This window comes from Cyrtonyx montezumae, unplaced genomic scaffold, assembly GCF_038088225.1.
Source record: "Cyrtonyx montezumae isolate F1298 unplaced genomic scaffold, pur_monq_1.0 scaffold_22, whole genome shotgun sequence".
Classification (NCBI taxonomy): Eukaryota; Metazoa; Chordata; class Aves; order Galliformes; family Odontophoridae; genus Cyrtonyx; species Cyrtonyx montezumae.
Window position 1 is genome coordinate 6,525,971 of NW_027071959.1, and position 27,408 is coordinate 6,553,378.

General features: G+C 44.5%; 4 protein-coding genes across 5 annotated transcripts; 2 read left to right on the top strand and 2 right to left on the bottom strand.

Moving 5' to 3' along the window:
- The first annotated feature begins 546 nt into the window (after nt 1–546).
- On the top strand, nt 547–10,597 carry VPS11 (VPS11 core subunit of CORVET and HOPS complexes). Of its 2 annotated transcripts, XM_065738598.1 has the most exons (17): nt 547–903; nt 1,147–1,256; nt 1,612–1,760; nt 1,886–2,021; nt 2,981–3,144; nt 3,245–3,492; nt 3,909–4,110; nt 4,376–4,527; nt 5,539–5,725; nt 6,133–6,276; nt 6,730–6,918; nt 7,213–7,374; nt 7,837–7,976; nt 8,282–8,484; nt 9,006–9,177; nt 9,275–9,497; nt 10,314–10,597. In XM_065738598.1, exons 3-17 carry the CDS (start codon nt 1,614–1,616, stop codon nt 10,476–10,478), a joined length of 2,634 nt encoding a protein of 877 aa, XP_065594670.1. In that variant the 5' UTR covers nt 547–903; nt 1,147–1,256; nt 1,612–1,613; the 3' UTR covers nt 10,479–10,597. The 2 variants fall into 2 exon arrangements, with proteins under 2 accessions (XP_065594670.1, XP_065594668.1); XM_065738596.1 differs by lacking the exon at nt 547–903 and having other exon boundaries at nt 1,091–1,256.
- Nucleotides 10,598–10,698: 101 nt separating this feature from the next.
- HMBS (hydroxymethylbilane synthase) lies at nt 10,699–20,042 on the top strand. The gene is made up of 14 exons (XM_065738620.1): nt 10,699–10,759; nt 10,834–10,887; nt 12,561–12,633; nt 13,171–13,220; nt 13,340–13,395; nt 13,987–14,064; nt 14,361–14,438; nt 15,510–15,585; nt 16,219–16,332; nt 16,800–16,838; nt 17,983–18,102; nt 18,343–18,396; nt 18,861–18,947; nt 19,848–20,042. The coding sequence occupies exons 1-14, from the start codon at nt 10,736–10,738 to the stop codon at nt 20,019–20,021; spliced, it is 1,077 nt and encodes a 358-aa protein (XP_065594692.1). The 5' UTR covers nt 10,699–10,735; the 3' UTR covers nt 20,022–20,042.
- Nucleotides 20,043–21,011: 969 nt separating this feature from the next.
- Nucleotides 21,012–21,609, bottom strand: LOC136049996 (histone H2A). The gene has a single exon (XM_065738622.1). The coding sequence runs from the start codon at nt 21,538–21,540 to the stop codon at nt 21,109–21,111; it is 432 nt and encodes a 143-aa protein (XP_065594694.1). The 5' UTR covers nt 21,541–21,609; the 3' UTR covers nt 21,012–21,108.
- A 633-nt stretch (nt 21,610–22,242) lies between these two features.
- Nucleotides 22,243–27,163, bottom strand: DPAGT1 (dolichyl-phosphate N-acetylglucosaminephosphotransferase 1). Its single transcript, XM_065738595.1, has 9 exons — nt 27,009–27,163; nt 26,808–26,928; nt 26,509–26,722; nt 25,828–25,974; nt 25,605–25,689; nt 25,164–25,352; nt 24,488–24,575; nt 23,972–24,127; nt 22,243–22,809 (listed from the first exon to the last, which is right to left on the bottom strand). Exons 1-9 carry the CDS (start codon nt 27,161–27,163, stop codon nt 22,744–22,746), a joined length of 1,221 nt encoding a protein of 406 aa, XP_065594667.1. The 3' UTR covers nt 22,243–22,743.
- Between the last annotated feature and the right edge of the window lie 245 nt (nt 27,164–27,408).

Genomic DNA, 27,408 nt, shown 5'->3' on the forward strand with positions numbered 1-27,408 from the left:
GCGGTGGAACCGGATTGGGCTTGACCCTGGGTATCTTGGAGGTCTTTTCCAGCTTGAATGATTCTACTACTCTATGAATAATTCCAGCATGATGCAAGCTCGGTGTGATAAAAGCAGCTTTTTCTTCCAAGTCTTTGCCCTGCTCTATCTAGTTTCTATCTTAGTCAAGAATTAGTTTTGTTCCTGACTGCTTTCATCCGTGTAAGATCTCACAACGCAGGTCTAAAAATCAATCAATTTTTGTTTGCGAGAGAAAATCTTCACTTTCAGGAACTTCGAGTGCTGCACGGTACAGTGCCACTTCTAGCCCGCAGTTTGTGTTAGAGAAGCATTTCTTCCCACTGCTAGAGGAACCGCAGTTACAAAAACATCCTCAAGTGCCTCTGAGCACCATCGCTGTTCTACTTTGCAGCAGGTGTCTCCCACATTTCCCAAAGTAGCTCCAACAGCCGCGGAGTGCTCGTGTCCTCCAGCGACCAGTGCCACTGTACCCGGTGCTGCACTGCGGTAGCCGAGGCTGAGAGCAGTGCCTGGGTTATGTGCCTGAAGTAGGTGAGGGTGGTCTTTATTAGGTGGAAATGAAGTCTGGTTAAGAACCAGGATTGCATTCAATATCTGAAGCTGTGGATTAGATACAGGCAATGTTACTTATTCCCAGCTCCAGATCAGCCACCCTGGCATCACTTCTGGAAATCTAAAATTGGACTAACATTCCTATCTGTAAAATGGGGATAAAACACAGCGCTAAAAGTACCGAAGTACTGAATTTTCGCTCTAAGGCTAACCTGCCAGAAGACGTCAGATGTGAATCAATGTAAATGCAGTGTGTTGGACTGTTGGATAACGTTCACCACAACTAAATGGAAGAGCTATTTAGTTTAAGAAACCAGAGAGACTTCTGAGGTAGCTTACACATACTTGTCTAAAAGCTTTCTTTTTTGTATTTTAGTTTTAGTGTCACATCTCCTTGCTACTGAGTATCCCCCACTCGTGCTCACGCGCACCAGCACATGCGCAGTCCGCCGAATCGCGCCCTGCGGCAAACTTGATCTCGTGACACGAAGGGGTGGAGAAGTCGGTCACGTGAGGAGCCCGACCCAAGATGGCTGCTTATCTGCAGTGGCGCCGCTTTGTCTTCTTTGACAGAGAGCTGCTGAAGGAGCCGCCGGGGCTGGAGGGGGCTGGTGGGAAGCCTTTCGTGCTGCCTCCGGGCATCGCGGTCTGTGACTCGGGCCGGGGAAGCCTCGTGTTCGGAGATATCCTGTGCGGCGGCAAGAGGGCTGGGCCTGCACGGGGTTCGGGGCTGGGCCGGGCCGCGCCGCGACGGGGAGACCGGCGCTGTCTGGCGCGGGCTGGGCTCCGAGGCGGGCTCAGCAGCACTCTAGCCCTGGATATGCAGCAGCTTCCTGGACTTTTCTGCACGTTGCAGGACTGTTGTTACCTGTTTCTTAGGTGGCTACAAAAGTATATTTGCCGTAGGCTTACCAGAGGTCAACAACGAGGAGCTGTTAAGACTTTGATTCTGGTATTCATAGAATTGTGGGTGGTGGTGGTTGTTTTTATGCTTCTCTGTTTTTACCATTTCCTTCATATTCCTTAACTGTGATCTACATATGGAAGGTCAGATCTGGTTTTTGCCTCGCTCACTTCAACTCAGTGGCTTCCAGGCTTACAAGTTAAGGGTAACACACCTGTACCAACTGAAACAGCACAGTATCTTGGTTTCTGTTGGTGAGGATGAAGAGGGCATTAACCCATTGGTAAGATAAATGACAAAGGAAAACACACTGGTATTATAGTTAATTTTTAAATAGTTTTTTTATAACATCTCATGCTTTTGCTGTTGTGTTATTATTTTTTTTAATGTAATATAACTTGTTTTTAGGTTAAAGTATGGAATCTGGAGAAACGAGATGGTGGCAATCCTCTTTGCACACGAATTTTCCCAGCAATACCGGGTAACAAGCCCACAGTTGTGTCCTGTCTAACTGTCCACGAGAATCTTAATTTCATGGCTATTGGTAGGTATAATTGACATGTATTAATTCAGGAAATATGTTATGGTCTCTATTCTGATGTATGGAAAATGGATATATAGCACAAAAAACAGTATAGAACATTTTCATTGTTCTTAAACTGTTTTTATGCTCTTCTTACAGAGAGGTAGTGTATCATGTGTTGCTGGAGATCTTAAGGAAATAAATAGATAATTTTGGCCTATACTTATATATGTTATTGTAACAATTTTGATATCTCACAGAGAAGCAGATCTTCTCAGCTGATGTTGTTTGTTTCTGGAAGTCAGTAAGTTCATGCTAGTACTAAATTTAGTCTCAATTTAGTCTAAATTTAGTACCAGCACAAAGAATAGCGTAAGTTTTGTCATAAATAATGCTGGAGTGATTTTTTTTATTTTTCCAGGCACTGTATAGAAATTTTAAAGCCCACGAGGCCAATCTCTATATTTTGTTTTAATTGTTCCTTTTTAAAGTTGCTTGCTTAAGGTGAGAGCAGTAATGCAGATTGTTTCTGTGAGTTAGTCTCTACACTGAAGTCAAAAGACTTTCCGTATTAGTGTTGTGACCTTCTGATTTGGAACAATTTGCTGGATTGCTGTCAGCAAGTGGTGAAAACTGGTTTTTAGTGTGTAGCATGCTTTGAGTAAGCAAGATAAGATGATAGTTAGAATTAGATGATGAATTGGCTGTTCTTAAAACAAAATGTAGAAAGACTGGAACGAAAGTGACCTACATGTGAATTTCCTGAAAGGGGAGAACAAATGAGCATTGATGAACAGTAACATCATGTATGGGGGGAGATTGGTAGGTACTTAATAAAGTGAGAGCCTGCAGCAATCTTGTTACTTGATATCTTGCTGGCAAGCAAGTTTTTGTCATTGACTGCACCTGCCCTAACTTCCCCTAGATAGTATTTCAAGTGTGCCACTGAAGTCAACAGTTTGGTCTATCCTTTTCACAAGGTTTTGCTGATGGGAGTGTTGTGCTTACAAAAGGCGACATTACTCGAGACCGGCATAGTAAGACCCAGATCCTACATGAAGGCAGTTACCCTGTTACTGGGCTTGCTTTTCGACAGTCTGGCAAGACAACGCATCTGTTTGTGGTGACCACAGAGAACATCCAGGTGGGAAGTTAATTTGAAAAAGTGAGAATCTGACGTAGAAATTGCACTGTCTTCAGAGTCTAGTTTAGGTGAGCCCCAAAACCTTGCATTTCCTCTGTAGTCTTACCTGCTTTCTGTGAAAGACTATTCTCATCTGGAGCTGGACACTCATGGCTGTGGATTGCACTGTTCTTCTCTGAGCGACCCTTCCCAGGACCTCCAGTTCATCGTAGCAGGAAATGAATGTGTGTACCTTTATCAACCAGATGAACGAGGCCCCTGCTTTGCTTTCGAGGGACAGAAGCTGATTGTTCACTGGTACCGAGGATACCTCATCATTGTCTCCAAGGAGCGGAAGACTTCTCCAAAGTATGGCTCCTTGGAAGAATTGATGTTGTTGTTGTTGTAGTTTCTAGCTTTCCCTCTCTCTCTTTTTTTTTTTTTTCCCTTTCCTGTGAAGCCTTGCTCTGGGGACTGATTGTAATGTCAGTGACTCTTGAAATTAATCAAGACCCACATGCTAATTAACTTGTGTTGCTAGTGCAGTGTAGTCAAGTGTGCTGAACATCAGGGGATTTCTTTCTGCTCCTGTTAATGTCTCAGTCTAACACACCGATTGTGCTTGTGGATAAATATATGATGTTTTGCTTATGGTTCCACCTAGTTTAACTGTCCATATGAGACTCACTTATCTTGTTCTCTCAGCTTCCTTAGATTGTACAGATATGAAATATATTTGGGTCCATTTGACCCTAAAATCTAAAAGTCTTTCTTCTGCTCTCCAGGTCAGAGTTTGCTGGGAATGAGGCACAGAATTCAGATAAGCAAGTCCTGAATATTTACGACTTATGCAACAAATTCATTGCATACAGCTCGATCTTTGATGATGTAGTAGATGTCTTGGCAGAGTGGGGTTCTTTGTATGTTCTGACCAGAGATGGGAAGATCCATGTACTGCAGGAGAAGGATGCCCAAACCAAACTTGAGGCATGTAAATCTGTTTTGTTATTGACTTTTCTTATGTCTGCCGGATTGCACTGGCTCTACAGATTTAAAAAAAAAAAAAAAGGTGAATGGTTCAGTGTGACAGTGTAACAAGTGACCTCCTAACTCTCCTGTATAACCAGTGTGCAGAGCTTTTTAAAAGCCCGTGTATGTACCTGTCCAGCGCCAAACAGAAACAAGTTGTTTTCCAGGCAGATTTAGGGAGGTGATATTTCCCTCATACTGCTCTTATGCTGAATCTTAATAGATGCTGTTCAGAAAGAATTTATTTGAAATGGCCATTAATCTAGCCAAGAGTCACCACTTGGACAGCGATGGCTTGTCAGAGATTTTCCGGCAGTATGGTGATCATCTCTATAACAAGGGGAACCATGATGGAGCCATCCAGCAATATATCCGGTAAGCAGGGGCTGTTCAGACCAAGGGCAGTGTAGTACAGATGGCGGCTACAAGGGTCTTGATTCACATTTAAGCCCATGGAGCCAGAAGACATGACTCATCGTGACAATTTTGCAAGTAGAGAGGAAAATACGAGTCAAATTAAATGTCTCAGGGAAAGTTGCTTGAAAATCACTGTTAAACAGAAGGGTGAACTTCTTTGGTCATTTTTTTTTATTTAGAAAGGTTCACTGGGATGGAGTGGGGCTAGATAATGTTATTGTTAGTCAAAGAGTCATTCTCCTTGGGAATGCTATATGCCATACAGGCTATGCTGTGTGTAAAAGGAGATTGTGAAACTTCAGACTGTAGAGTTTCATATAAGTATAAAAAACACCATCAGTGTGGAGATGCTAAGTAAGGTGGACAATGTGATTTGATCAGTATGGCAGTCTTTTTGGAAAATGATTAGATTAATGTCAGTTTAAATGTATCTCAGGTTTTTTGAAAATTGGGGTGGTCTGTTCTGAGGCTCACTGAAAACTTAGTGCCACATTAATATACAATTGAAATTTTGGAGTCCTGTTACTCAGGAGATGTCAGAACATATTGTATTGCAAACTTGCCTCAAGTAGTGGGATAGTTGTGGCTAAACTGCTGCATGTGGATGTGAGTGTTTAAATAAGTCTGAGTAGTATGACTGAAAGAAAGGAAAATCAGGCTTTTCTTTTTGTTTTGGGCTGCCTAATTAGCTGTGGCTGGAGCATAGCCCATATTCTCATGGGAGCCCTTAAAGGAACATGAACTTCCTGTGTGCTGCTGCCATCATCCCACTCTCAGCTTTTATAGAGATCTGTTTGTTTCTCTGTGTTTTTAGATGGGTGGTCTTGCAGCGTAACTGTTATTTCGAATACATAGCTGAGTGGTCCCATGTGAGTTAGTGTCTGAAGCTGAGGGTTCTGTTCTGAGTTTCTCTTGGTTTTTGATTCCTTGGCTATATCATCTATTGTGACATGACTTTTCCTCTCCCAGAACCATAGGGAAGTTGGAACCATCTTATGTTATTCGGAAATTCCTAGATGCTCAGCGCATCCACAATCTCACTGCTTATCTGCAGACGCTCCACCTGCAGTCTCTTGCCAATGCAGACCATACTACACTTCTGCTGAACTGCTATACTAAACTCAAAGACAGCACTAAATTGGAGGAGTTCATTAAGGTAATGGGAAGGTGATGACTTAAGAATTTTGCATTATTTCCTGGTAATTAAAAAGGAGTGGTGGTAACAGTACAGACTGTCTCCTGTGGGGCTGTTGAGAAAGACAGAAGAATGAATTTGTGCCTCAGTGCTTTTGTTTGTGTTGCTGTATTTCCGAGCTCTTTTGCATTCTCAGTTTTGCTGGCTTGCTATTTCAGTTTGTGGTGTGCTGTGTTCTATGTTTTGTTAGTGTGACTAGCTGTCTACTGAGCGGTGGATAAACTACTTCTTCCTTTCTGCACATGATCTTTCCCTTACATGAGAAGTGCTAAATTGTTAGTGCTCTGGCTTTTCTTCTCACACACAGATCATTTCTGCTCGTCCCTTGGCATAATTCCTACAGTCCAGTCTTTTGGCTTCTTTTGTAGGCTAGTGAGAGCGAGGTCCGCTTTGATGTGGAAACAGCAATCAAGGTGCTTCGTCAAGCAGGTTACTACTCCCATGCTGTGTACTTGGCAGAAAAGCATGCCCATCATGAATGGTACCTCAAAATCCAGCTAGAAGACATTAAGGTGAGGTGTTATTGTTCTCATGTTCTTTCTGTTGTGAATATCACTTCTCTAGCCTCCTTCGTTGGTGAGAATCTTATTTTACCAGCCTCTTCCCTGTAGCTGCTGTGCTCATGGGACTGTTAAGGCAGTAGCAACATGTGCTGTTGTTAGTCTATTGGTGTTCTGCTTCTGGATTGTGCAGTGGACTTCGAGTGGAAATCAGAGGCCTAGTGGTTCTGGTTTAGTTTGTGGTTTTTTACACCATTCTTTAAGTGTTTAAGTCAATTTCTTTTCCTGGGGTCACAGCCAGTCTGTCTCCCTGAGGATGACAACAATGAGGAATAGTGACATTGTGTTAATCTAGAGCAGATGTTGTTTCTGACATATGCTTGGCACATCTTCAGTGCTGTTTGTGCTGACGTCATTGTGGAGAGCAGAGAGTAATGTCGTGATCCTTGCTGGCTGCCTCCACAGAACTATCAAGAGGCTTTGCACTACATTGGAAAACTACCTTTTGATCAAGCAGAAAGTAACATGAAGCGATATGGTAAAATCCTGATGCACCATGTCCCTAAAGAGACAACAGAACTACTGAAGAACCTTTGCACTGATTACCAGCCATCAGGAGACAATGAAGGCCCTGGAATGCTAGAAAGGAAAAAGGTATGGTTTGCTTTGAGAGGAATTGCTTGGTATCAGTAACTTTGCAGCAAGTGCCTCCTGTATGCCCGAAATTTTAGGCATAATGAGAGGCCACATTCTAGTGTACTGGTAGTCCCGGTGATGAGTCTTTCTAAAGTTATTGCTCAGAACTGATGACTGCAGTAATTGTACTGTGATCTGTTGTGGGTCGTTCTGGGAATGAGCTGTACAAATGTTTGGGAAGAAGCACCTGTCTGTGCTGGGACTGGGGTAGGTGGTCAACCTTTTACAATCTATTTTCTGGTTATTTTGCAGGCAAATTCAGAGGAGTTCATTCCAGTCTTTGCAAACAACTCCAGAGAGCTGAAGGCTTTTCTGGAGCACATGACTGAGGTGCAGTCTGACTCTCCACAAGGAGTCTATGACACTTTATTGGAACTTCGACTCCAGAATTGGGCACATGAACTAGATAAGCAGGTTTGATCTTCTCTGGTTTTCTATTTTGAGAGAAAACTTTGGTGTTTCGGAATTCTTTTTTCTTTCCTGTCAACTCATAACTGTTCCAGATGGGCACTGTTAATATAAGGCAATACATATGTTGTACTGGACAAATGGGAATGAAGCCTACTAGCTGGGAGAATGCTTCTTTCAGTGAGGCAAGCATGTTTTGTATGAGTCTCATTTAAATACAGATGCTAGACAATGCAATCTCTGTAGGTAAATGCCTTTCTTGTAAAACTGGATATGTTTGCCTTAATCTTTGAGGGTGCTGGCTGTTTGGATAAAAGAAATTGTCTTTATTACTTAGAAGGGTTAGAGGTCAAACATCAGAATTTTGCTTCTCTGTAGAAAAGCTGCAAATTGTTTTCAGATCATGGTGCAAAACTATTCTGTATGTTTCTTTCTTCTCCCCTGTCACTCCATTCCTGTTCTCCATAGATCAAGGAGAAGCTGCATAATGAAGCACTCACTCTCCTGAAGAGTGGAAGGTTCAAAACAGTCTTTGACAAGGCCTTGGTCTTATGTCAGATGCACAATTTCAAGGATGGTGTCCTCTACCTCTATGAACAAGGGAAACTGTGAGTGTTGCATTCTTCCCCACAGTCATGTTGCTTGCCTCACCGCAGGGATTTCTGAGCCACGAGTGCCCCTGCTCTGCCAACAGTAAGGACATTTTGAGTATCTCAGCTCAGGAACTGTGTGCAGGTCATTGCTCAGCTGAAAATATCCTTCTTTTGAAGTAGGGCAATGCTATAGAGAATGCATGGCAGGTCATGGCTTCTGTGAGAATGTTTGGGAATTGAATGGCTGAGTGGAAACGTGAGGCTTGTATAGCCTCCCAAAAGGTAGATTTTTCCAACTGACATGTTTCTCCCTTCTCTAGTTTCCAGCAGATCATGCACTACCACATGCAGAATGAGCAGTACAAGAAAGTGATCGAGGTGTGTGAGTTGTATGGGGATCAAGAAGCTTGTCTTTGGGAACAGGCTCTTGGCTACTTTGCACGGAAAGAGGAAGACTGCAAGGAGTATATTGCTGCAGTGCTGAAACACATAGAGAACAAGAATCTTATGCCTCCACTTCTTGGTAATAATGACATGTGGCATAAAGTTGAAAACAAAAAAAATTTATGGCCATCTGAAGAATAGAAATGTGAGAGAAGTATCAATGAAGTTTGAGCCCACCAACTGAAATAGTAATCTGCTGTAGAGGAAGAAGTGGTGCTAGTGGCAGCTCTACAGTTTGGGGAAAGAAGATCTGCCATGTCAGTTGTGGAGATGTCTGTGTGTTATTTCTGTTCTGTCAGTGTTGAAAGGTGAAGGGCTTCCTAAGCTCTTTCTGTGGATTGGTGGAGTTGAAATATAGTTCAGTCCACTAGATTCTTGCTTTGCCCTTTTGGTCATTTAAATATGTTCCCAGTCGTGTCTTTGGAAGCTGAGGCCCTCCAGAGGGCATTCTGAAATTCCATCTTTATGTGAGCTTTCTAAATCAGAGGGGAGTGGAATGTTTTTGCCTGTAAGTTTACTTTTAATGGGATGTAGTCTGTTGAGTCAGGACCAGTGTAATTTTCGGCACTTGTGTTTAAACTAACATTGAGTTATCCTCAGTTGTGCAGACACTGGCTCACAACTCTACAGCCACATTGTCTGTGATTAAGGATTATCTTGTCAGCAAGCTACAGAAGCAGAGCTGCCAGATAGAGCAAGATGGGCAGAGAATCCAGAAATATCGAGAAGAAACCACAAGGATCCGTCAGGAGATTGAAGAGCTAAAAGCAAGGTGCAGCACTGTGATGTCTTGTCTTATATTGGATTTTTTTTTCTATCTAAAGGGAAGTACGCTGTTTTTCTTGACCTTCTTCCTCTCACTCTTTCAGTCCAAAGATATTTCAGAAGACCAAGTGTAGCATTTGTACCAGTGCTCTGGAGCTGCCCTCAGTCCATTTCCTGTGTGGTCATTCCTTCCACCAGCATTGCTTTGAAAGCTACTCTGAGAGTGATTCAGAATGTCCTACTTGCATGCCTGAAAATCGCAAAGTGATGGACATGATCCGAGCCCAGGAGCAGAAGAGAGATCTGCACGATCAGTTTCAGCATCAGGTATGGCAATGTTGCTCTGTGGGTTTGTTTTTGTTGGTTTTCTTTTAAAGTTTAGATTGCTTTTGCAAGCAGTCACCCCTCTCTCCCCAGGGACTGTTAGAGAAGGTCCAAAGAAGGGCAACAAGGCTTGTGAAGGTCTTGGGGAGCACATCTTAGAAAGAGAGACTGAAGGAACTGGGGCTGCTTAGTCTGAGGAAAAGGAGGCTGAGGGGAGACCTTCATGCTCTCTTCAAATATGTGGAAAGTGATTGCAGTACAGTGAGAGCAGGGTTGGTCTCACTGGTGACAAGTGACAGGATGAGGGTGCGTGGCATCATGTTGATCCAGGGGAGGTTTAAGCTGGATATCAGGGAGAACTTCTTTACAGAAAGGGTTGTTAAGCACTGGAACAGGCTCCCTAGGGAGGTGGTTGAGTCACCATCCCTGAATGTGTTTAAAAACTGTTTGGGCGCGGTGCTCAGGGACATGATTTAGCGGTGAATTGTTAGAGTTCAGGTAGTATAGTTAGCTTGTGATTGGACTTGTTGGAAAAGACCCTCAAGATCATCCTGGGCAATTCTGTGATTCAATGAGTGGTGTTAGAGTAAGGAGAATCCTTGGGGTTCTGCAGAGAGAATAGCTATTGTACTTAAGCTAACTATCACTCACAATAGCAGAAAAGTTTGCTATATGTGGCATTTAATGGAATAGCAAACAAGTGATTTAAACTGTTCTTACCTTTAACACGGGGGCTGTAAGTGAAGGGGGATGAAAGGGAATGTTCTGGAGGCAAGAGCCTCTGGCCAGCTCCTGATGGCATTGCTTTGTGTCTTGCAGCTTAAATGCTCCAATGATGGCTTTTCTGTCGTCGCTGACTTCTTCGGTCGGGGCGTTTTTAATAAGCTCACCCTCATCACAGACTTGCCCTCGGGAAAGTCAGCTACGACCATTGAGGCCGGCCTCCAGAGGGAGCTGCTCATGCACGCTAAGCGCAGTACCTGAGCTGCTGGGGACGTTGCACCGTGCGCCTTTTCGAGTTGTACGGGTTTACTGCGTGGGAGCGCGCTTCGCCCCCCTTCTTCTTTCGCCCTCCAACAATAAATTGAGCTGACCCCGCTTTACGCCGGAGTGCGCCGAGCCAGACGCGGGAAGGCGGGGCTGCGGGCCCGTCGGGCGCCCGGCCCAGCGGACGTGACGCATCGCGGGGGGGCGGGGCGGGGCGGGGGCGCCGCGGGGAGAGCTGAAGGCGGAGCGGAGCCATGGCCGAGGAGCGGCCGGCTGCGGTGAGTCGGGGCCCGTGCGGGGCGGGACGGCGCGCGGCCAGCTGCGGGCGCCGCTAACGCGGTTGTTGCTGCAGGGCGAGAACGGCGTTGGCAGCAGGGCGATCCGCGTGGGTACCCGCCGGAGCCAGGTAGGCGGCGGCGAGCTGGGAGTGCGGGATATAGCCCTGGGCAGCGCTGAACGGCAGCGAGTGCTTTCGTTCCTCCGGGTTCCGGAAGGTTTCCTGCTCGAAAAGCGAGCGAGAGCGGAGTCCGTGCCCGTCAAGGGAACGAGCCCCGAGTCGGCACTCGGCCTGACGCGGGAGCTCTGTGCGCGAGGCCTGCAGGGAGGAGCAGAACTCCTCGGAGCGCTTCGCTCAGGGGAATGGAGTGGGGCCGTGAGGGCTCAGCCGTTCTGGGTCCTTTGTCGAGAGCGCGAGGAGAAAGTTGTGAGCATTTCTCTTGGAGGGACCGTGCGCTATAAGTAGTGCTCCTTTTATGCGGTTAGCGGAGTTAACGTGGCACCTTCTACGATAACGGGTATCGCTGCTAATTGAATTGCGAGGTTGGTGCAGCTCTTGAAGAGACTTGAGGGGAAGCACCCACCCCAAACGCTCCAGTACTCCCAAAGGCTTGGGGAAGAACGTGTCCAGAGATAGGGTGGGTATCTGTTGCCACCCTGTTGCAGCAAGGAAGGAGCTGACCCGCAGGAGATAACCGTCCTTCAGGCCTTTGTTCTGCGATAAAAAAAAGAGAGAGTGTTGAGTACAGATCATAGGCTCACACATGTGCTACTTCTTTTTCTAGCCTGAGGTTCTAATGGCATTTAGGGAAGCCACAAGCTATGCACATTTTAAACGTAGGGAAACGAGTCCTGAGAACAAAGTTAATTGCCCTGGGCTGCGGAGTTCATTAGCAGGAAAAAAGCTGAAACACTAAAGTCAGAGGTGCTTGCTTGATCTGCTCCTGTTTTTATTTTTCTTGCTGCTTCTGTCGTTATCCTGCCATTATTTCTTTATTTTACTGCATTAAGATCTGGTACTTGCTGTCTGTGTAGACCTCGGCTGCTACTTTCTAATCTTTTGCCTGAAGAATTTCGAAATAGCATTTTGAACTTATCACGACTAAATAATTTATATTTGCTGGTATCCGTAGGACTTTTACTGGCAAGGCAAAGTCCTACTGGCTCCTTTTTTTTAAAAAAAAAAAAAAGTGGCATTGACTAAATTCATAGTTTTAGAAAAAGCAGGGGTTACTCTCTGTGATGTATGACTTCTTCATTCTTCAGTGAGTCACAGGAGGGGGGTGTTGCTTGCCTTTCTGCTTGCATGGCAGTGAACGTGTCTTTTAGCAGTGGCATTCCAGAGAAGTGAAACAAAGTGCCTTAAAGTTAGGTAGGTAAATGCTTTGTATGTATAAGGTGGCCTCTGAGAAATGGGGTTTCTGACTAGGGAACAGCTAGTGATCTTAGGGCAGCTGGAAGAAGCTGTGTGAATCCTGACACACTGTCTTTTGCTTCAGCTGCTCTTTCTAACTCAATACATTGTTTTTGTTTTGACTTGTCATTGCTTGGATCACAACAGTGCCAGATATGGGGAGAGGTTATTCTGCCACTTAGATCTAAAAAAATAAAATAATTCTGTGAAATTCACATTACAGGCTCAAATGGTTTGTATACATGAGCTATTGTATTTGGAGCTGCTTCTCTCTAATGCTTAGAATTTAGGGAATGTAGCGGTCCTGCATGCATGACAATCAACATCCTCTCTAGCTACCACGAAGTTCATGCTTTTTGCATAGTGCTTTGTTTTCGGCCTCCTTGCAGCTAGCCCGGATTCAGACTGACAGTGTGGTTGAGATGCTCCGTGACTTTTACCCTGACCTCTGCTTTGAGATTGGTAAGTGGTGTTTTGGTTTTTTTCCCCTCCAGTTGCTCATCTGATGCAGATGGCAGTAGGAGCCAGGCAGTTACCTTTGGGTGGAAGATGTGTGACTAGAGTATTGTCAAGCAGAGGAGAATTTGCCCCATGTTATCTAAAAGAGCAGTCCGAATTCAATTAGGTTGTATAGCTGAGCAACTGCTGCTAGTATTTTCTGCTAGAGAAGGATTGATTACACAAGCTCCTGTTGACTGGGGCCTTATATGTTGCATGGATGATGCTGTATTTCTCCATTTTAGAACCTGGGCAATGTCTTTTTAGTTGTCTGTTCCCAAAACTTGCCCTCTTTCTCCTTTTGCGTTTTTGAGAGCTATGAAAGAAGTCTTAATTTCACTTACAAAATACTCTTAGAAGTGAGCTGCTTGCTCCTTGAGATTGTCTTGAGTCTGTGTTCACAGTGTGATAGCGTGCACTGCTTGCTATGTGTTAAGTAGATGCCGCCAGTGGGAATTGTCAATTGCTTGTCTATGCCTAACATTTGTGTTCTCTGAGCAGTTGCCATGTCTACAACTGGAGACAAGATCTTAGATACAGCGCTTTCTAAGGTAAAGGATTTCTTCTTTCAGGAGAAAATTATTCAAATTACTAAATTATTCAAAAAAGTAATTGTATTTGGTGGCATACTTGCAGATTTTCTTCTGTTATTCATGTTTTTTTCGTGTAGATTGGCGAGAAGAGCCTCTTTACCAAAGAGCTGGAAAATGCACTTGAAAGAAATGAGTAAGAGCTCAGTTTTCTTACTTGTCTGTCGTTTTTTGTCATTTATTTTTGATATGCTGTATGTGTGATCTAATTTCCTTGTGTTCTGTCTGGTTAAGAAAGAAATCCTCTGATAAGGCATTTTTTATTTTTAACTCCCTAGCCTGGACATAGGCCACATTTTGTAGTGGTGGTGTTCTGATGCTTGGTCTGCTCTGTTGTTGTTTGTTTGTTTTTCTCCTCCATAAGTTGTATGTTACCTGTGCATTAGAGTTGGGTGTAATCTAATTCATGCTTACAAACATGTTCTGCATTTTACTACTTTGTTACTGTATGTTATGGTACATGTTACAACTGGTGGTTGTAATGTATCTTGCACTGCTACTGGGAGGAAGGCATTATCTCAGTTTTCCAGATTAGAAAAGGCAGGAAAAAGTGAAGTGGCTCTTCAGATTTGCTGTGCTAGTCTAGTGGTAATTCTGGACATTCTTTCTCTTCTCTAAACTAATCCCAAGGGTGAATCTGTACTTTCCTGTTGTTACCTGTAGGTCTCTGCCGCTACATGACCTAACCATCTGTTCAGCGTTGTGATTACTGTTCTCTAATTCGTAGAGTTGACCTGGTAGTTCACTCCTTGAAGGACCTGCCGACTTCTCTTCCTCCTGGCTTTACCATTGGTGCTATTTGCAAGTAAGTATGTGTGCAAAGCCTGACTGTCTGAGGGACTTTATATTTTCCAGTGCGGGTAATGGTAGAAAATGACAGCTTAGATCTTCTTGGTTGTTTGGCCTTTGATTATTCTCTGAAGCAATGAAAGTGTTCTGTAGCCAGCAGGTTTGTTGGAAATCCTTGCTATTAAAATGGAGAAGCTGCTTTTTCGAGCTAGGGATGTGATTCCTTTGAGCACTGATAGCAGAACTGTTAATCTTAACCTTAAGCCTTCTGTTGAATAATATCTGCCATTCTGCTCTTGCCTTATTTTGCAGAAGAGAGAACCCACTTGATGCTGTTGTCTTTCACCCCAAGAACTGTGGGAAAACACTCAGTCTTCTTCCTGAAAAGAGGTGAGTAGGGAGAAGGAAAAGACAGTGAAGTGTAAAAATAGAAAGGAAGAGTTTATTCATATTTTCCAGTGGCAAATCAGTGACAGCGTATGTTACATTGGACCTACTTGCTGAAAGGGCTACACTCATGAGAGTGTTGTAAACTGAGTTTGGATGTCTCTAGCCACCTTTGAGATGCAGTGTTTTCTCAAGGAAGAACCTCCCTTGCTTCAGTCTCCAGAGTGAATACTAGGTCCTTTGTATAGTGCTCCTTACAGGAAAATGCATACAGTGCAGGCAATACGTCCAAAGCAGCATTTTGTCTTGCATGGCCATTCTCTTGTTCTCACCCAGCCAATTCAAATTTCTTTGTTGCTTTTTTTGGCACACGTTTTCTATGGTTCTACTAGGAGCATTACAAACTAGCTCTAATACAAACATGGACTTGCATTTCTACTCTTCTAATTAGCATGAAAATCATCTGCTTCGGGTTCCAGGTTACAAAGAAGAGTGAATAGATAGGTATCTCTAGAAAATAAATGGTAGCTCCACGCATGGGCAGCTTTCTATGCGGTCCAGTTACACAACTTGTTTTTGAAGGTTATCTTCCAACTGCATTTTTGTAGCTGAAGAATTTACCAGGTTTTCTGGTGTCTGATGATTTATCTCAGATTGGAGCAACTGGTTTACTGCGTGGGAACGCATTGGTAAATGGTACAGGTAATGTGTGGCAGAGGTACTCTGGGACAACTCTGCTTTCTGTGATACTTTTTTTGTTCATATTGCCACCAAGGTAGCATTGGTAGGAAGGTGTGCCCTTTAAATGAAGTTTGAGAGTTGATAGCAGGTGTATTACAGAAGCACTCCCTCTAATTTGATCTCTGGCAGTGGTTTACTTGCTTCTAATTTCACTGAAATCTTATGTTGAACGTTACCAAGTGCTTTTACTTCTTCCAAGGAGGCATAAATCACTGGTAGGTTCTTGGAACTTTGTTTCCATCCTAGTGGAGATGGGGGAATTGGAAATCTTCCTTGAAACTTCTGACGTATATTCAGGTGGAGTACTGTTCATTCATTTCATTTTCCCAACAGTGTTATTGGAACTAGTTCACTTCGGCGAGCAGCCCAGCTCAAAAAGAAGTTCCCTCAGCTAGAATTCAGAGATATTGTATCCTTTTATGGCAAGAGGTGGAATCTGGACAAAGTTGGAAAAAGGATTATATAAATTGATGCAAAATCTAGAACCAAGGCTGATTCATACTACCTGATCTACAGGAACAACTTCCTCGAAGATTTCTGGAGGCAGCCTACTCTATAGTGTATTTTGTCCTGTTTTCTCATGATCTTATAAAGAAAGGACCCAACTTTAATCTAGCTGAGACTGAGGACACCATTTAGAAAAGTCTATCATATGTTTGTTGCAGTGACAACCAAACGCTGATTGGTCCACGATACCTTCAGTGTGATTTGGGCTGCTGTTTTAGATATGTGCCACTAAATTGGTGGTAAAACATGTTGTTATACCTCAGTCCTAGTAACCCAACTCTTTGGTTTTCAAAATGATTTGATGTCAGATACAAATAATGCACTTAAATGGCATGTATCTTTTGAGAGTGAGTGCTTGGATTAATATTTTGTTTCTTTGAATATAATTCTTCTGATTATTACAACTGTCCATATCTAGCATTTCTTTCAGAATGACACCCTGATTCTTATTTGGAGGCTTTAAACACAGTCAAGTGAATGCTAAGTGGTTGTACGACTGCATACTGTTTCTCTTCTTGCTTAACCGCTTGTATAGAGAGGAAATTTAAACACACGCTTGAAGAAGCTAGATGAGAAGGAAGACTTCAGTGCTATAATCCTGGCTGCTGCTGGACTGAAGAGAATGGGCTGGGAGAATCGCATTGGTCAGGTGAGTGTCAGAATAGAAAATCACGTTCTCTTCTAAGCCGTTGCCTGCTTGCCTTTCAGACCTTGTGATTGTCTTGTGAAAGATGCATGTGCAGTTTGCTGAGTCTGTTGCCACGTTAGCTTGAGGTTTTATTTGCTTCAGCAAGAGTTTGATTTTTTGGTTGTTTCTCTTTGTATACGGTTTTATACTTACCGTGTTGCAGTGACAGTTTGTCATATTGATAATCTCCCAGCATTTCATATATGCAGCAAAACAGCAGTACATGTCTAAGATTTCTTCTGATTAACTAATGATTAAAATATTACTGTCCAGGTGTCCTACTTTCAGTATAAAAATGCTGAAGCATGGGAAGGGGGAGGTGATATTTCAGTTGGGCACAAATGTGGTGTTAGAGGATCGCATGGAATTAATTTCTTGCTTTGTATGTTCTAAAAAGTGCAGTGACTTAACCCTGTTTTTACTTTCAGCTCCTGAGCCCTGAAGATTGTCTGTATGCTGTGGGGCAGGTACGTTACAATTTTTCTACCTTAAGCCTGGCTGCATATGGAAAACCAGCAGCAGTATGATGTGTCAAGTGGTTAACTGTGACAACCAAATGTTTCTGATGTATTTATTGGCAAAGAAGAATTACAGTGTTCTCTGCAGCCTGTTAGTCTGCTTATGCTCAGTGTGTGAGAAGACTGTTAAGTCAGCTCCATGAGCCTGCGTCAGCCACAGAAATTGGTAAATGGTACAGGTAATGTGTGGCAGAGGTACTCTGGGACAACTCTGCAAATATGAGGCAGGGCCAGTGTTGTGCAGTACTGGGTTAACTGTACAAAGCCACTCTGTGCTGTGATACTCTTACACAGAGTGTCCTCACTGTGGCTATGTGGAGCTGAAATGTGTCTTGGGGCATGTTAGTGCTCTTGTTTCTAGGTGGTCAAAATGTTCCAGCTCATGCTGGTCATGTTGCTGAATTTACACAGTGCTGCATAGTTGGTATCAAACTTGCTAAACCTGATCTGGCTATGCATTTCTTAGTGCAATCATCATTGTAATGTAAGGCAGTTATTCCCCAGGCTGGATGAATTCTTGGTCAGTGAACAGCTGTTGCTGTGTTACTTAAGACTGGAAAAAACAGGCAGTGACTAGTGACCCAGATGAAAGTGAAAAATGAGCCAGAAATAGTGTTGTTCATGGTTTTTTTTTTTAATCATGTCTTTGTTGTGTACTGTGCCTATTTTTTTTCTTCTGGTCTTGTTTTCCATTTGGGAAAGAATTGGTTTGTGATTGCTGTTGTCTTCAGACAAGGTTGCAGAGCTTACATTAATCCAAACTTCTTGTGCTGTCATGAAGTGACAGCAGAGTGGGTGTTTGTATATATGCAGTCAGAAGAGGGATATGTTCTGAAATTGTTTGATTGAAAGAAAAGATGTCAGGTGACTGTGTGATCTTCAATACTTGTCTAAGTATGTTCTTAGCTTCCCTTTACAGCAATTGCTTCAAGATGTCTTGTAACCAGTTAATTGTTTCATGAATAATTTATGTAAAATCTCTGTCCTTAACTGTTGCACCCTGAGTGAAACGCATCCAGACCTCTGTTTCACGACCAGTGCTGAGTGCGCAGAGATGCCTAAGTTGAGTTCTGTTGTTCTTCTCTCCTTACAGGGGGCCTTAGCGGTGGAGGTTCGTGCCAAAGACCAAGAAATATTGAATATGGTATCTGCCCTGCACGATGGAGAAACTGTATTATGCTGCATTGCTGAGAGGGCCTTTATGAAACGTTTGGTACGTGTGTCATCCTTCCCCTTTTGCTTGCTGCAGTAAATACTGCTCTGCTGCAGTTAAACTGACGGCATAATGTGGGAAGGCTGTTATGGTTTCTTAAAACTGCCAAGTAGAGAGAAGTTGTGAATTGCTAAGTGCCTGAACAGTGATAAGTGGGGCTGTGCAGCATATACTTTTCAGAGGCCTCTGCTTTGAATGTTTTGGGGAAGAAACTCAATAGCAACATCTTTCTGTTTTTAGGAGGGTGGCTGTAGTGTCCCTGTTGCAGTTAACACCATGCTGAAAGATGGCCAGGTGAGGAATATTTTGTATGTATCTGAGATTATTTATGGAAGATTGTTCCATTGTGTGCACATTCTCTGAGGTTCAGTTCAGCAGATGACTTTACATCTGAGTAGGCCAGATAGAGTTATTGTCCAAAGCCGGAGTATGAGAATGGGTCTGGCTACTGAAGCTGAGTCCTGGAAAACACCCTTATTGTGATGATTAGTTTTTTTTCTCCCCTTTTTCTAAAGTGTTGCCCTGAGATCTTGAAGTCTTCCTTTGACTTGAGAAAATCAGTGGATTTATACAACAGATCATAAATTAAGTAGGTAGAAAGCTAGAAACTGTTCAGTTTCTTTCTCGGGAAAGATGCATTTTCCTGAACAGGGATTAACTTATGTTATTGTTGTATCATACTGCTATTCTGATTCCACTGGACTACAAAAGCATTCCCTTCTTTGGGTTTGTGGTTTTAACCCTTCTGTCTTTCAAAGTTGTATTTGACAGGTGCAGTCTACAGTTTGGATGGATCTGACAGCCTGAAGGAAACAATGCAGACCAGCGTTAATTATCCACAACAGGTATGTGAGCAGTGTTGGACTTAAAATTCAAACCTGTAGCTGAGTGATAAAACCTAGACCTTTTGATCTGGTTCTTCAGGGTTCCAGCTTCAGGGGTTTTTTTAGTTTTTTTTTTTCCTTGTTCTGCTAATTGTTCTGGGAAACTCCATAGCATACAGTTCTCTAAAGGCTATTCAGATCATAGATTCTAGTTGAATATTTTTCACTGAGCCAGCAGTGAGCCCTTCTGGCCAAGAAAGGCCAGTGGTATCTTGGGCGCATTACAAAGAGCGTGGCCGGCAGGGCGGTGGAGATTCTTATACCTTCTGTTCTGCCCTGGGGAGGCCACATCTGGAGCACTGTCTAGTTATGGGCTCCTCAGCTCAGAAAAGACATTGAACTGCTGGAGCAAGTCTAGTGGAGGACTGCAAAGATGATGGAGGCCTGAAGCATTTCCCTTATGAGGAAAGACTTTGGAGACCTGCGGCTGTTCAGCCTGAAGAATAATGGCTGAGAAGGGCATCTTATCAGTGCTTATAAATATCTGGAGGGTGGAAGTCAAGTAGTCAAGGCCAGGCTTTTCTTTTGTGGTGCCCAGCAGCAGGAGAAGGGACAATGGGCACAAAGCAGAACACCAGAAGTTCCATACGAACATGAGAAAAAGCTTCTTTACTTGGAGGGTGACAAACAGGCTGCCCGGAGAGGTGGGGGAGTCTCATTTGCTGGAGATATTTGAAACATGGCTGGATGGCTTCCTGTTCAATCTGTTCTAGGAAACATGTTTTCAGGAGGGTTAGACTGGATGATCTCCTGAGGTCCCTTACATGATTCTGTGACAATTCTGTGATATCTGGTTTCACACAGTCTATTTTATTGCTCACTCCTTCTCATAGCCTTACATTGATGTATTTATATTTGCAGAACGAAGATGGACCAAATGATGATGTGCAGCATGTTGGCATCACAGCCAAGAACGTCCCTGGTCAGGCCCAGGAAGCAGCAGAGAGCCTTGGTGTTGAACTAGCTAGTTTACTTCTGAGCAAGGGAGCTAAGCACATCCTTAGTGTGGCAAGGCAGCTTAATGATGCCTGCTAAGCCTCTAGTGACAGTAGCGAGATTTCTTCGCAGCTACTCTGTCAGCTGCTGGAGGAAGGTTTTTTGTTTTTAATGTTTGCACCGGTCTTGTCTGAGATTTGGGTATAAAATACTTGAAATACAAAACTAACTTGGAGTTGCAGGGTTTATTTAAGTTGAAAAATATATCTGAAACTTGTATAAGTTTTTGTTGCTAGGAAAAGTGTAGTATTAATTGTTCTATCACATTTAGTAACAAAGTGCTGAATATAGATGATAGACTAAAGAGTGGTAGTACTTAAGTACTGCACTGTTCTGAGAATACAGAAGTGTTTTCTGTAGTCACTAAATGTGCAAAATTATGGATTATTTGGGTCTGTTGAAATGCTGAAGGAGACTGGCATTAGGTTCCCAATACATTCCTTGAAGGGAATTTACCACAGATATTATATTCATCTTAAAATAACTCCATAGCCAGAACTTAAGTTATTAAATGCAGATTTGTCACTCGTTCATAGTAAATTACGAGGTAGTGGGTTAGCCAACTCATCTGACATAGATGTAGTATGGGAATATGCTTTGATATGTGATAACCAGTCAGCTTTGAGCTGACGAGTAAGAAATTTGCCTTTCCATGTAGGCTGTTGAACGTGGTTGAACTCTAAGTGCCATTACCGTCTTGCAGTGCCTTACAGAAATATAAAAATAGCTTCTTCCGGCGTTCCAGTTTTGGAGATGAAGCAATGTTTATTCTCTATGCAATGTCCGCTGAATGTAACAGCAGATAAAGTCACGTTGTGAGCAACCAGGAGCAAGTCTTTGCGGAGCTCGCCACCTATTGACACTTCGTGCGCCTGAATTCCAGCAGGGATGCTGGAGCTTCCCGCCGGCACCGCAGCGCCGCCCAACGCTCGCTCCCCGTTGGTGTCTGCGGCGGTGGAGCGGCGCCGCCCCGGGGTACGGGCGCTGCCTCCCTCTCCCCTCCCCCGCCTCTCGCCCTCCTTCCCCCCTCCCCCCGCCGCGGATCGCAGCTCTCCCAGTGAGCGATGGAGTGGCCCTGAAAAGGGCCTTTGTGTGGTGCTGGAAGGAGTGGAGGGTGGCGCCCGGCCTAGTACTCCTGCGACTGCTGCCCGCCGCCCTTCTTGCCGGCCTTGGCCGGGCCCGCGGTGCCGCTGCCCGTCTTCTTGGGCAGCAGCACGGCCTGGATGTTGGGCAGGACACCGCCCTGCGCGATGGTGACGCCGCCCAGCAGCTTGTTGAGCTCCTCGTCGTTGCGTACCGCTAGCTGCAGGTGGCGGGGGATGATGCGCGTCTTCTTATTGTCGCGGGCCGCGTTGCCCGCCAGCTCCAGGATCTCGGCCGTCAGGTACTCCAGCACGGCCGCCAGGTAAACGGGTGCGCCGGCTCCCACCCGCTCTGCGTAATGTCCGCGCCGCAGCAGCCGATGAACACGCCCGACGGGAAACTGCAGCCCGGCCCGGGAAGAACGAGACTTGGCCTTCGCTCGGGCCTTACCGCCACTCTTGCCGCGGCCGGACATGGCGTCTCGCAGCGGACCGAGCTCCGCGCTCACTTCTCAGCAGCTCCGCGGCAGGATGAAGGGAGGACGTCCCCCGCGCCGTCTCTTTATAGTATCCCACAGAGCAGGGCCCGGCTCATTGGCTAGCACCATGGCGCTTCGCTATTGGGACTTCGCCGCATGAACGTCTTTGCTGACTGGTCGCCTTTGCTTTCTCGCGTTTACCGCCAATCTATTGGCGACGGCGACGGACCAACCAGAAGACGAGGCGCCAAATTTGTACTACGCGGCGGCCGTTGGCGCTCGCAATCGGGTACGTTAAGATGGGGGCGGGGCGGCGCCAGCCCGGCCCTGGGTGCGACTCGGCGGCGCTGCGCTGGCACGGGGTGGCCGGGTTCAGCGCCTCGACGGCAGTCTGGAGTTACTGCCGGGGAGCAATTCTGTGGTGAACTACGGTGCCAGAAAAATTAAATCTGTAACCTACAGCTCTAGGTGTTTTTTATCGATACTTTGAGTTATGAAAGGATGCTGTGCTCCATACTCTACTAGCCTATCCCAGCGGTGTCCTGTTCTGTGAAGGAACACAAATGTTACAGATGTTCAGAAAAAAAAAGCTTGGGGAATCTGCTGCAGGAGTTTTGGGCACTAAACAGAGCAGGAGGGCACAGCGCTGTACCGTGCAACCTTGTTTCACTGCATGTCAATATTCTCAAGACAAAGAGCTGAAAAGGAAAGAGTATCTTGAGTTATTTTATTCTCAGAGTGCTCTGAGTTTTGGGTATGATTTATAACATGTTATTCTACATCCCCAGATAAACCTGAATTAGCCAAGAGGGCATTCTGGTTCACTTGTTCTGCTGTACCAAGTCTCAGGTAGCATAGTTCTTATTTCTTCTCTCAAGGGACAGTGACACTTTTCTTAAATGTGCAGATTTCATTTCTCCAGCTTTCCCTAAGCACTGTGTGTAAATACTTGTATTGCTTATTTCCCCTCTGAAGGCTATTCCCAGTAGCAATGATGTCCAAGTAGCGCTGATGAACTTCTGTCAGCAGAATTAGACAGAAGAGCTCTGTCAACAAAAAGAGAACTGTGATTCCGGGCTGGCCTGGAGTAGTTGCTTGCATTTTAAAAGGTGGCTTGAAGTTCTCAGAGGACCAGAATAAGAATTTTTTGGTTAGCAACTGAATAAAGTTCACTGTAAGGTGCAGCTCCTGGCAGTTCAGTCAGACATCATAAAATAAGCGCACTAGCTGGTACCGGATTGAAAATGCAATCATGCTGCCCAGGACCTAGGTTTAAAAACAAACAAACAAAACCTGAAGCTGAAACCTTACAATGTCAGATAGTTCACTGGCTAGCAGGTTCTTCCTTTCCAGATGTATTTGATGTGCTTTAAAACACAGTCTGTTCACTGTATCACGCTTCAGCTAGAATTTTTAGGTGTAGAAGAAACGAAAAGCATAAGTTCAGCCAAAGTTCTTGGCTCATTCAATGAAAACTGTAGCTATCTGAGGGACTTGTGTGCATGTCTGTGCAGGTTTGTCTTGTGAGAACAAGAGAAGAGATGGCAACAACACTTTCTTAAAGCACCTAAATTATAATGTAAACTCTATGGCCTGTAATGGAAAATAACTCATGTCAAGTTACAATTTGGCATCCTCTCACAGCAGACTTTTCTGCCATGTCTTGACTCAAGATCAAGCTGCATGCACTTATCATCCCCTCCTGCCCTGTATCTATTTGGCCTACGCCCTGTTCTGTTTGTTGGAAGTCTTCCATTGGAATGGGAATTTAAGTGTCTCTTCTCTTTCCTAAGGAGAAACCCTTACATTTGATTGGAGATTGAAGAAGGAATTGTAGGCAATTAAGCCATGTCTTTTCTGAAACAGGTCTACTATAAAAGGTAAGAGAGTTCACATGCTGAATAGAGGTAGCAGCAGTATCTGCAAGGCATGTTCTCCTTGTATTCTAAGTTGTTTCAAAATGTTCCCATACCATGCTCCGACTCCAGAAACTACTGACTTGTATACCACATTTACGCAAGGCTACCAGCTGGAGATAACACTGGTACTAGTGTTATTTGGTATAATTGAAAAACAGAAACATGATAAAAGGCTGTACTGGGTTAGAGTGACAAGGCAAGAATGTAGTGCTATTTTTCCTACTGTTTTTCTAGCACCCAGCAATTCATGCTCTGAGGAGCTTCTCAAGCTAACCTAGGGACTTTAATAGCTCTTAGTGGATGAAGTTGGGGACTGAGGGGAACTGAGTCTGACTCCTCTTTCTGGAGCTGTGTAAACCTTAGATTCTCAAGTTGCACAACTTTAATTGTATCTTGCGTGACAAGTATGACACTTCCCATCCCCCTTTCCCCTTGATGCTCTTGAGACAAATCTGGATCTGTTTCTATGTCAGAATACATTTCTCTGCTAGCAGGAACATTTGTCTGACCTGAATGAGTAGCAACAGGAGAGTGAGATTTCGTTCGTGGATGGGTCCAATCAGCTTTATAACAAAGTTAATAAGCGTCATATTATTGCACTCAGAATATTCACCATCTTCATCCATTCCACTCCTCACATCTACTATGCCCAAGATCTTTACTGCCTGGGGAAAAAAATATTGCATGCTATTTTACTAGGTATGTTTGGTGCTCCTTGCAAGTTTTTTTTGTTTGTTTCTTTTGCTGTACCAGCCCAGTAATTTGGCTTGTGCTCTTACTAAAGAGACAGGTTAGGCTTACGATGGTCTTGTGAAAACTGCTGTATGTGGTTATTTTAGAAGAGCAATTATTAATGTAGTGACTGTAAGAGACAGTGATTAACTAAGTAGAACATGTTCTTCTCAATTTGAGCCAGGAAATAACCACTGAACCCAGAAGTTCTGCCTTCCCTCCCATCCTGTTGCTCTTGCATTTGACTGCTGCATCAAAACATGTCTGGATTTAGAATATTTTCCTGGTATTACCTTTAGAATGTATGTTCCCAGCGTTGAGAGGCTCTTAGTTTTGAATTTGGAGTAGCTCATCTCCAATTTTCCTGTAGTAGGATTGAGCCTAAAAGGAACATTACTGTCTTAGTCTGGACAGAGCAAAGAGACAGCGATCCCTATGTAGGTAGCTTTGTACCTCAAGCCATGATGCTGAGAAATAAATACATTGGTGAAAAAAACAATAGTACTCTGTTGTGTTTAACAGCAGCTGCTTGTACCTTGGTCCTTCACATTGGGCAGAGTCATTAAAAGATTCCTCCCTGCTTTCACCTAACATACACATAAAGCTGCAAGGTTAGAAGAACTGAATATATGTGGATGTAATCACAATCAGTGATAGTTAGTGCCACAGAATGCTTGCTACTGTGAGATCTTAGCAAATCCTAATGCAACAGCAATAACAGCCTGTATCCATTTATCTCAGTCTTGTAGCTGAGAAAGATCATATTATAATAATGTTAAAAAGTAGTCTTTCCTAGCAAATTGCTGATAGACTCAACCACAAATAGCATGGTTGGCCAACTTTTACCTATCCAACCTACTTTGATAGGTATTAGAAAGAACACCAGCCAACTTATGTTATTGTTTCTCAGCTGGTAGTGGAGACAAAGAGCATAAACTGGTAGCATTATGGGTCACTAAGGTACATTACCTTGGCAGTCGGTGGCGGGGACAAGGAATAATGTGGAAGAGTTGAGGCAATGAGTAGAGGAAGTTAAGCACTTGTGGGATGAAAAAAAGCAGCATCGTTTTGCTGAAGTGGCCCAGGATCCCCACCACAGCGAAAGTCATGCCAGCAAAGTAACAGAAGGTGTCCCCAACAAACACTTGGGATGGGTACCTGGAATCCGCAAGGCAAAAGAGCAAAGGTCTGTCATAATTAGTGTTGCCAACATAATGACTTTATAACCGCTTTAAGGCATTTCCTAATGGCAGGCTTGGTGCATAAAAGATACCAGTGGATTGCTGCTTTGTATTCTAACAGGAAGTCTGTCTATACTGCAGTATATTGCTTACATGTTAGTAAATGCTTTTGTTTGCAAAGGGAGAAAGAATATGCTTCCAAAGAAATGTTGAATGCCTGTTCTCTTACCAGTTGTGGTAAAACAGCCCCAGTGTCGTAAAAAAAAATGGAATCATAAAGTAGAGAGAGAAAATGTGATCATCCTGATAATCCCCTACAGAGGGAAGAAAAAAAAAAATGAGGTTCTGGTAAGACAGGACTAGATTATTTTTAACAATTTTTAACTACACTGGTAACTGAAATCTAGGTTTCTATTTCCTTTTGCTTTTTGCACTGCCAAGCATAACCTTACCATTTAACTCTACAAGGTTGAATGCGATAATGGAAGCGGCAATCACCAGAGACTGCCCTGCTTCGATCCCATTGATTCCAGCGAGGATGTTGATGGCATTAGTACAAAACACTGCTAACATGCCCATATACACATAGTAGAGGATACCTGCAGGTCAGAAGGAAGCAAGTACTTTAGCATTCATATTTGAAACACGCTGTGGTCCAGTTTATTTTAGCTTCCTCCTTTGTAGGACTATTCATTATATAATACTTCAGTAAATTTTGAAATCGGTAGCTTACTAACAAACAGTTCCTTCTCCTGTTAACGTTATCACATGTACATGTATGTACAGCACACTGACTGAAAGAAACATGCAACACAGCAGCAAACTGCTGCATTTTGTTTCTATGATTTGGTGACGCTGGTATTGGTATCTGAGGGTCAAGTGCACTTGGCACTCTCATACTGCCAAAAACCTGGAAAAAGATATGGTACTTGTGTATGCATAGTTAAACATATGCTGGACGTCTTGGATATTCTTGCCAGCACAATGTTTAGTCAGTGCTGCTCCCTCACAGTCTATACTTAGCAAATCCTCCATGGGTTCCCTCTGAAGTGTAGGGATTGACACCTGCTCTGTGTTAAAGTTTGAGACATCACTTAATTCATCACAATGACTGTCAGTGATTCAAAGCTTACCCAAGTCCAAGTGCATGCCCAGTAACACCCGGAAGGGCTTAGGCACCACAATAGTTGTGTTCCCAAAATTGGTGAAGTACACCATGAGCAGTGGGAGGGATGCCATGGTAGGGAGAAGGAGTTTGTGACGCCAGCGCAGGTTCAAAACATCATCTGCAAAGCCCAGGAAAATCATGCAGCAAATGGCAAGGAGCGACCCAATGAGCTCTACAAACTGCAAAACAGAGAACGGGGCTCCGGTCACTAGCGGTCATTCCCTGCTAATGCCTGTTGCACTCCAGGCAGAAGGCAAGCCCTACCTCCTCATGAGGAAAGGCCGTGCACTGCTCCTCTACGAAGCACCGCAGGAAGGGCACGGGGATGAAGCAGAAGAGGATGATGAGGAACACGGCCCCGCTGATCATGCCCTGCGCCTCGGGGCTGAAAGGAAGGGGAGGCCAGCGGTCAGCTTGGACGTTGCTGGCCGGGTCCAGCCCGGTCCGGCAGGCACCGCTACTCACATGGGCCGTCGGAAGGCCTTGTTGAGGTCCTCGCCGAAGAGGCGTGCGGCCAAGAAGTGGTCTTTGAAGGCCGGGATCAGTGTGAGCGTGGCCACGAAACCCAGCAGCGATCCCCCAAGGTTGATGAGGAGGGGCGCGGCGGGCCAGACCGCCATAGCCCACGGCGGGCGCTGGCCCCGGCCCTGCCAGCGGCACGGAGCGTCTCTCGCCGCACCTTGCTGGCCGGACGCTAGAGGAGGAGGCACCGGATACGCACGCGTCTTTTCCGGTCGGTCCGTGAGGGGAGCGCCATTTTTGGCCCTGGCAAGGGCAGTAGGCTGGTGCCGTCTCTTCCCGCATCGCTTCCTTCTCTCTCCCTCCCCTCACCCCGCTGTAGGCGGGTGATGCCCGGTGGTGCTGC

What these genes read in the sequence shown, in the direction of transcription:
- VPS11 (XM_065738596.1), top strand. Translation starts at nt 1,103, where the DNA reads ATGGCTGCTTATCTGCAGTGGCGCCGCTTTGTCTTCTTTGACAGAGAG. An exon ending in TCTTAATTTCATGGCTATTG is followed by an intron (nt 2,022 to 2,980) that starts GTAGGTATAATT and finishes CCTTTTCACAAG; the next exon opens with GTTTTGCTGATGGGAGTGTT. An exon ending in ATTGAAGAGCTAAAAGCAAG is followed by an intron (nt 9,178 to 9,274) that starts GTGCAGCACTGT and finishes TCACTCTTTCAG; the next exon opens with TCCAAAGATATTTCAGAAGA.
- HMBS (XM_065738620.1), top strand. Translation starts at nt 10,736, where the DNA reads ATGGCCGAGGAGCGGCCGGCTGCG. An exon ending in TGGGTACCCGCCGGAGCCAG is followed by an intron (nt 10,888 to 12,560) that starts GTAGGCGGCGGC and finishes GCCTCCTTGCAG; the next exon opens with CTAGCCCGGATTCAGACTGA. An exon ending in GTCTGTATGCTGTGGGGCAG is followed by an intron (nt 16,839 to 17,982) that starts GTACGTTACAAT and finishes CTCTCCTTACAG; the next exon opens with GGGGCCTTAGCGGTGGAGGT.
- LOC136049996 (XM_065738622.1), bottom strand. Translation starts at nt 21,540, where the DNA reads ATGTCCGGCCGCGGCAAGAGTGGCGGTAAGGCCCGAGCGAAGGCCAAG.
- DPAGT1 (XM_065738595.1), bottom strand. Translation starts at nt 27,163, where the DNA reads ATGGCGGTCTGGCCCGCCGCGCCCCTCCTCATCAACCTTGGGGGATCG. An exon ending in GGGCTGTTTTACCACAACTG is followed by an intron (nt 25,353 to 25,604) that starts GTAAGAGAACAG and finishes TGCGGATTCCAG; the next exon opens with GTACCCATCCCAAGTGTTTG. An exon ending in TCCTGTTGCTACTCATTCAG is followed by an intron (nt 22,810 to 23,971) that starts GTCAGACAAATG and finishes TTTTAAACCTAG; the next exon opens with GTCCTGGGCAGCATGATTGC.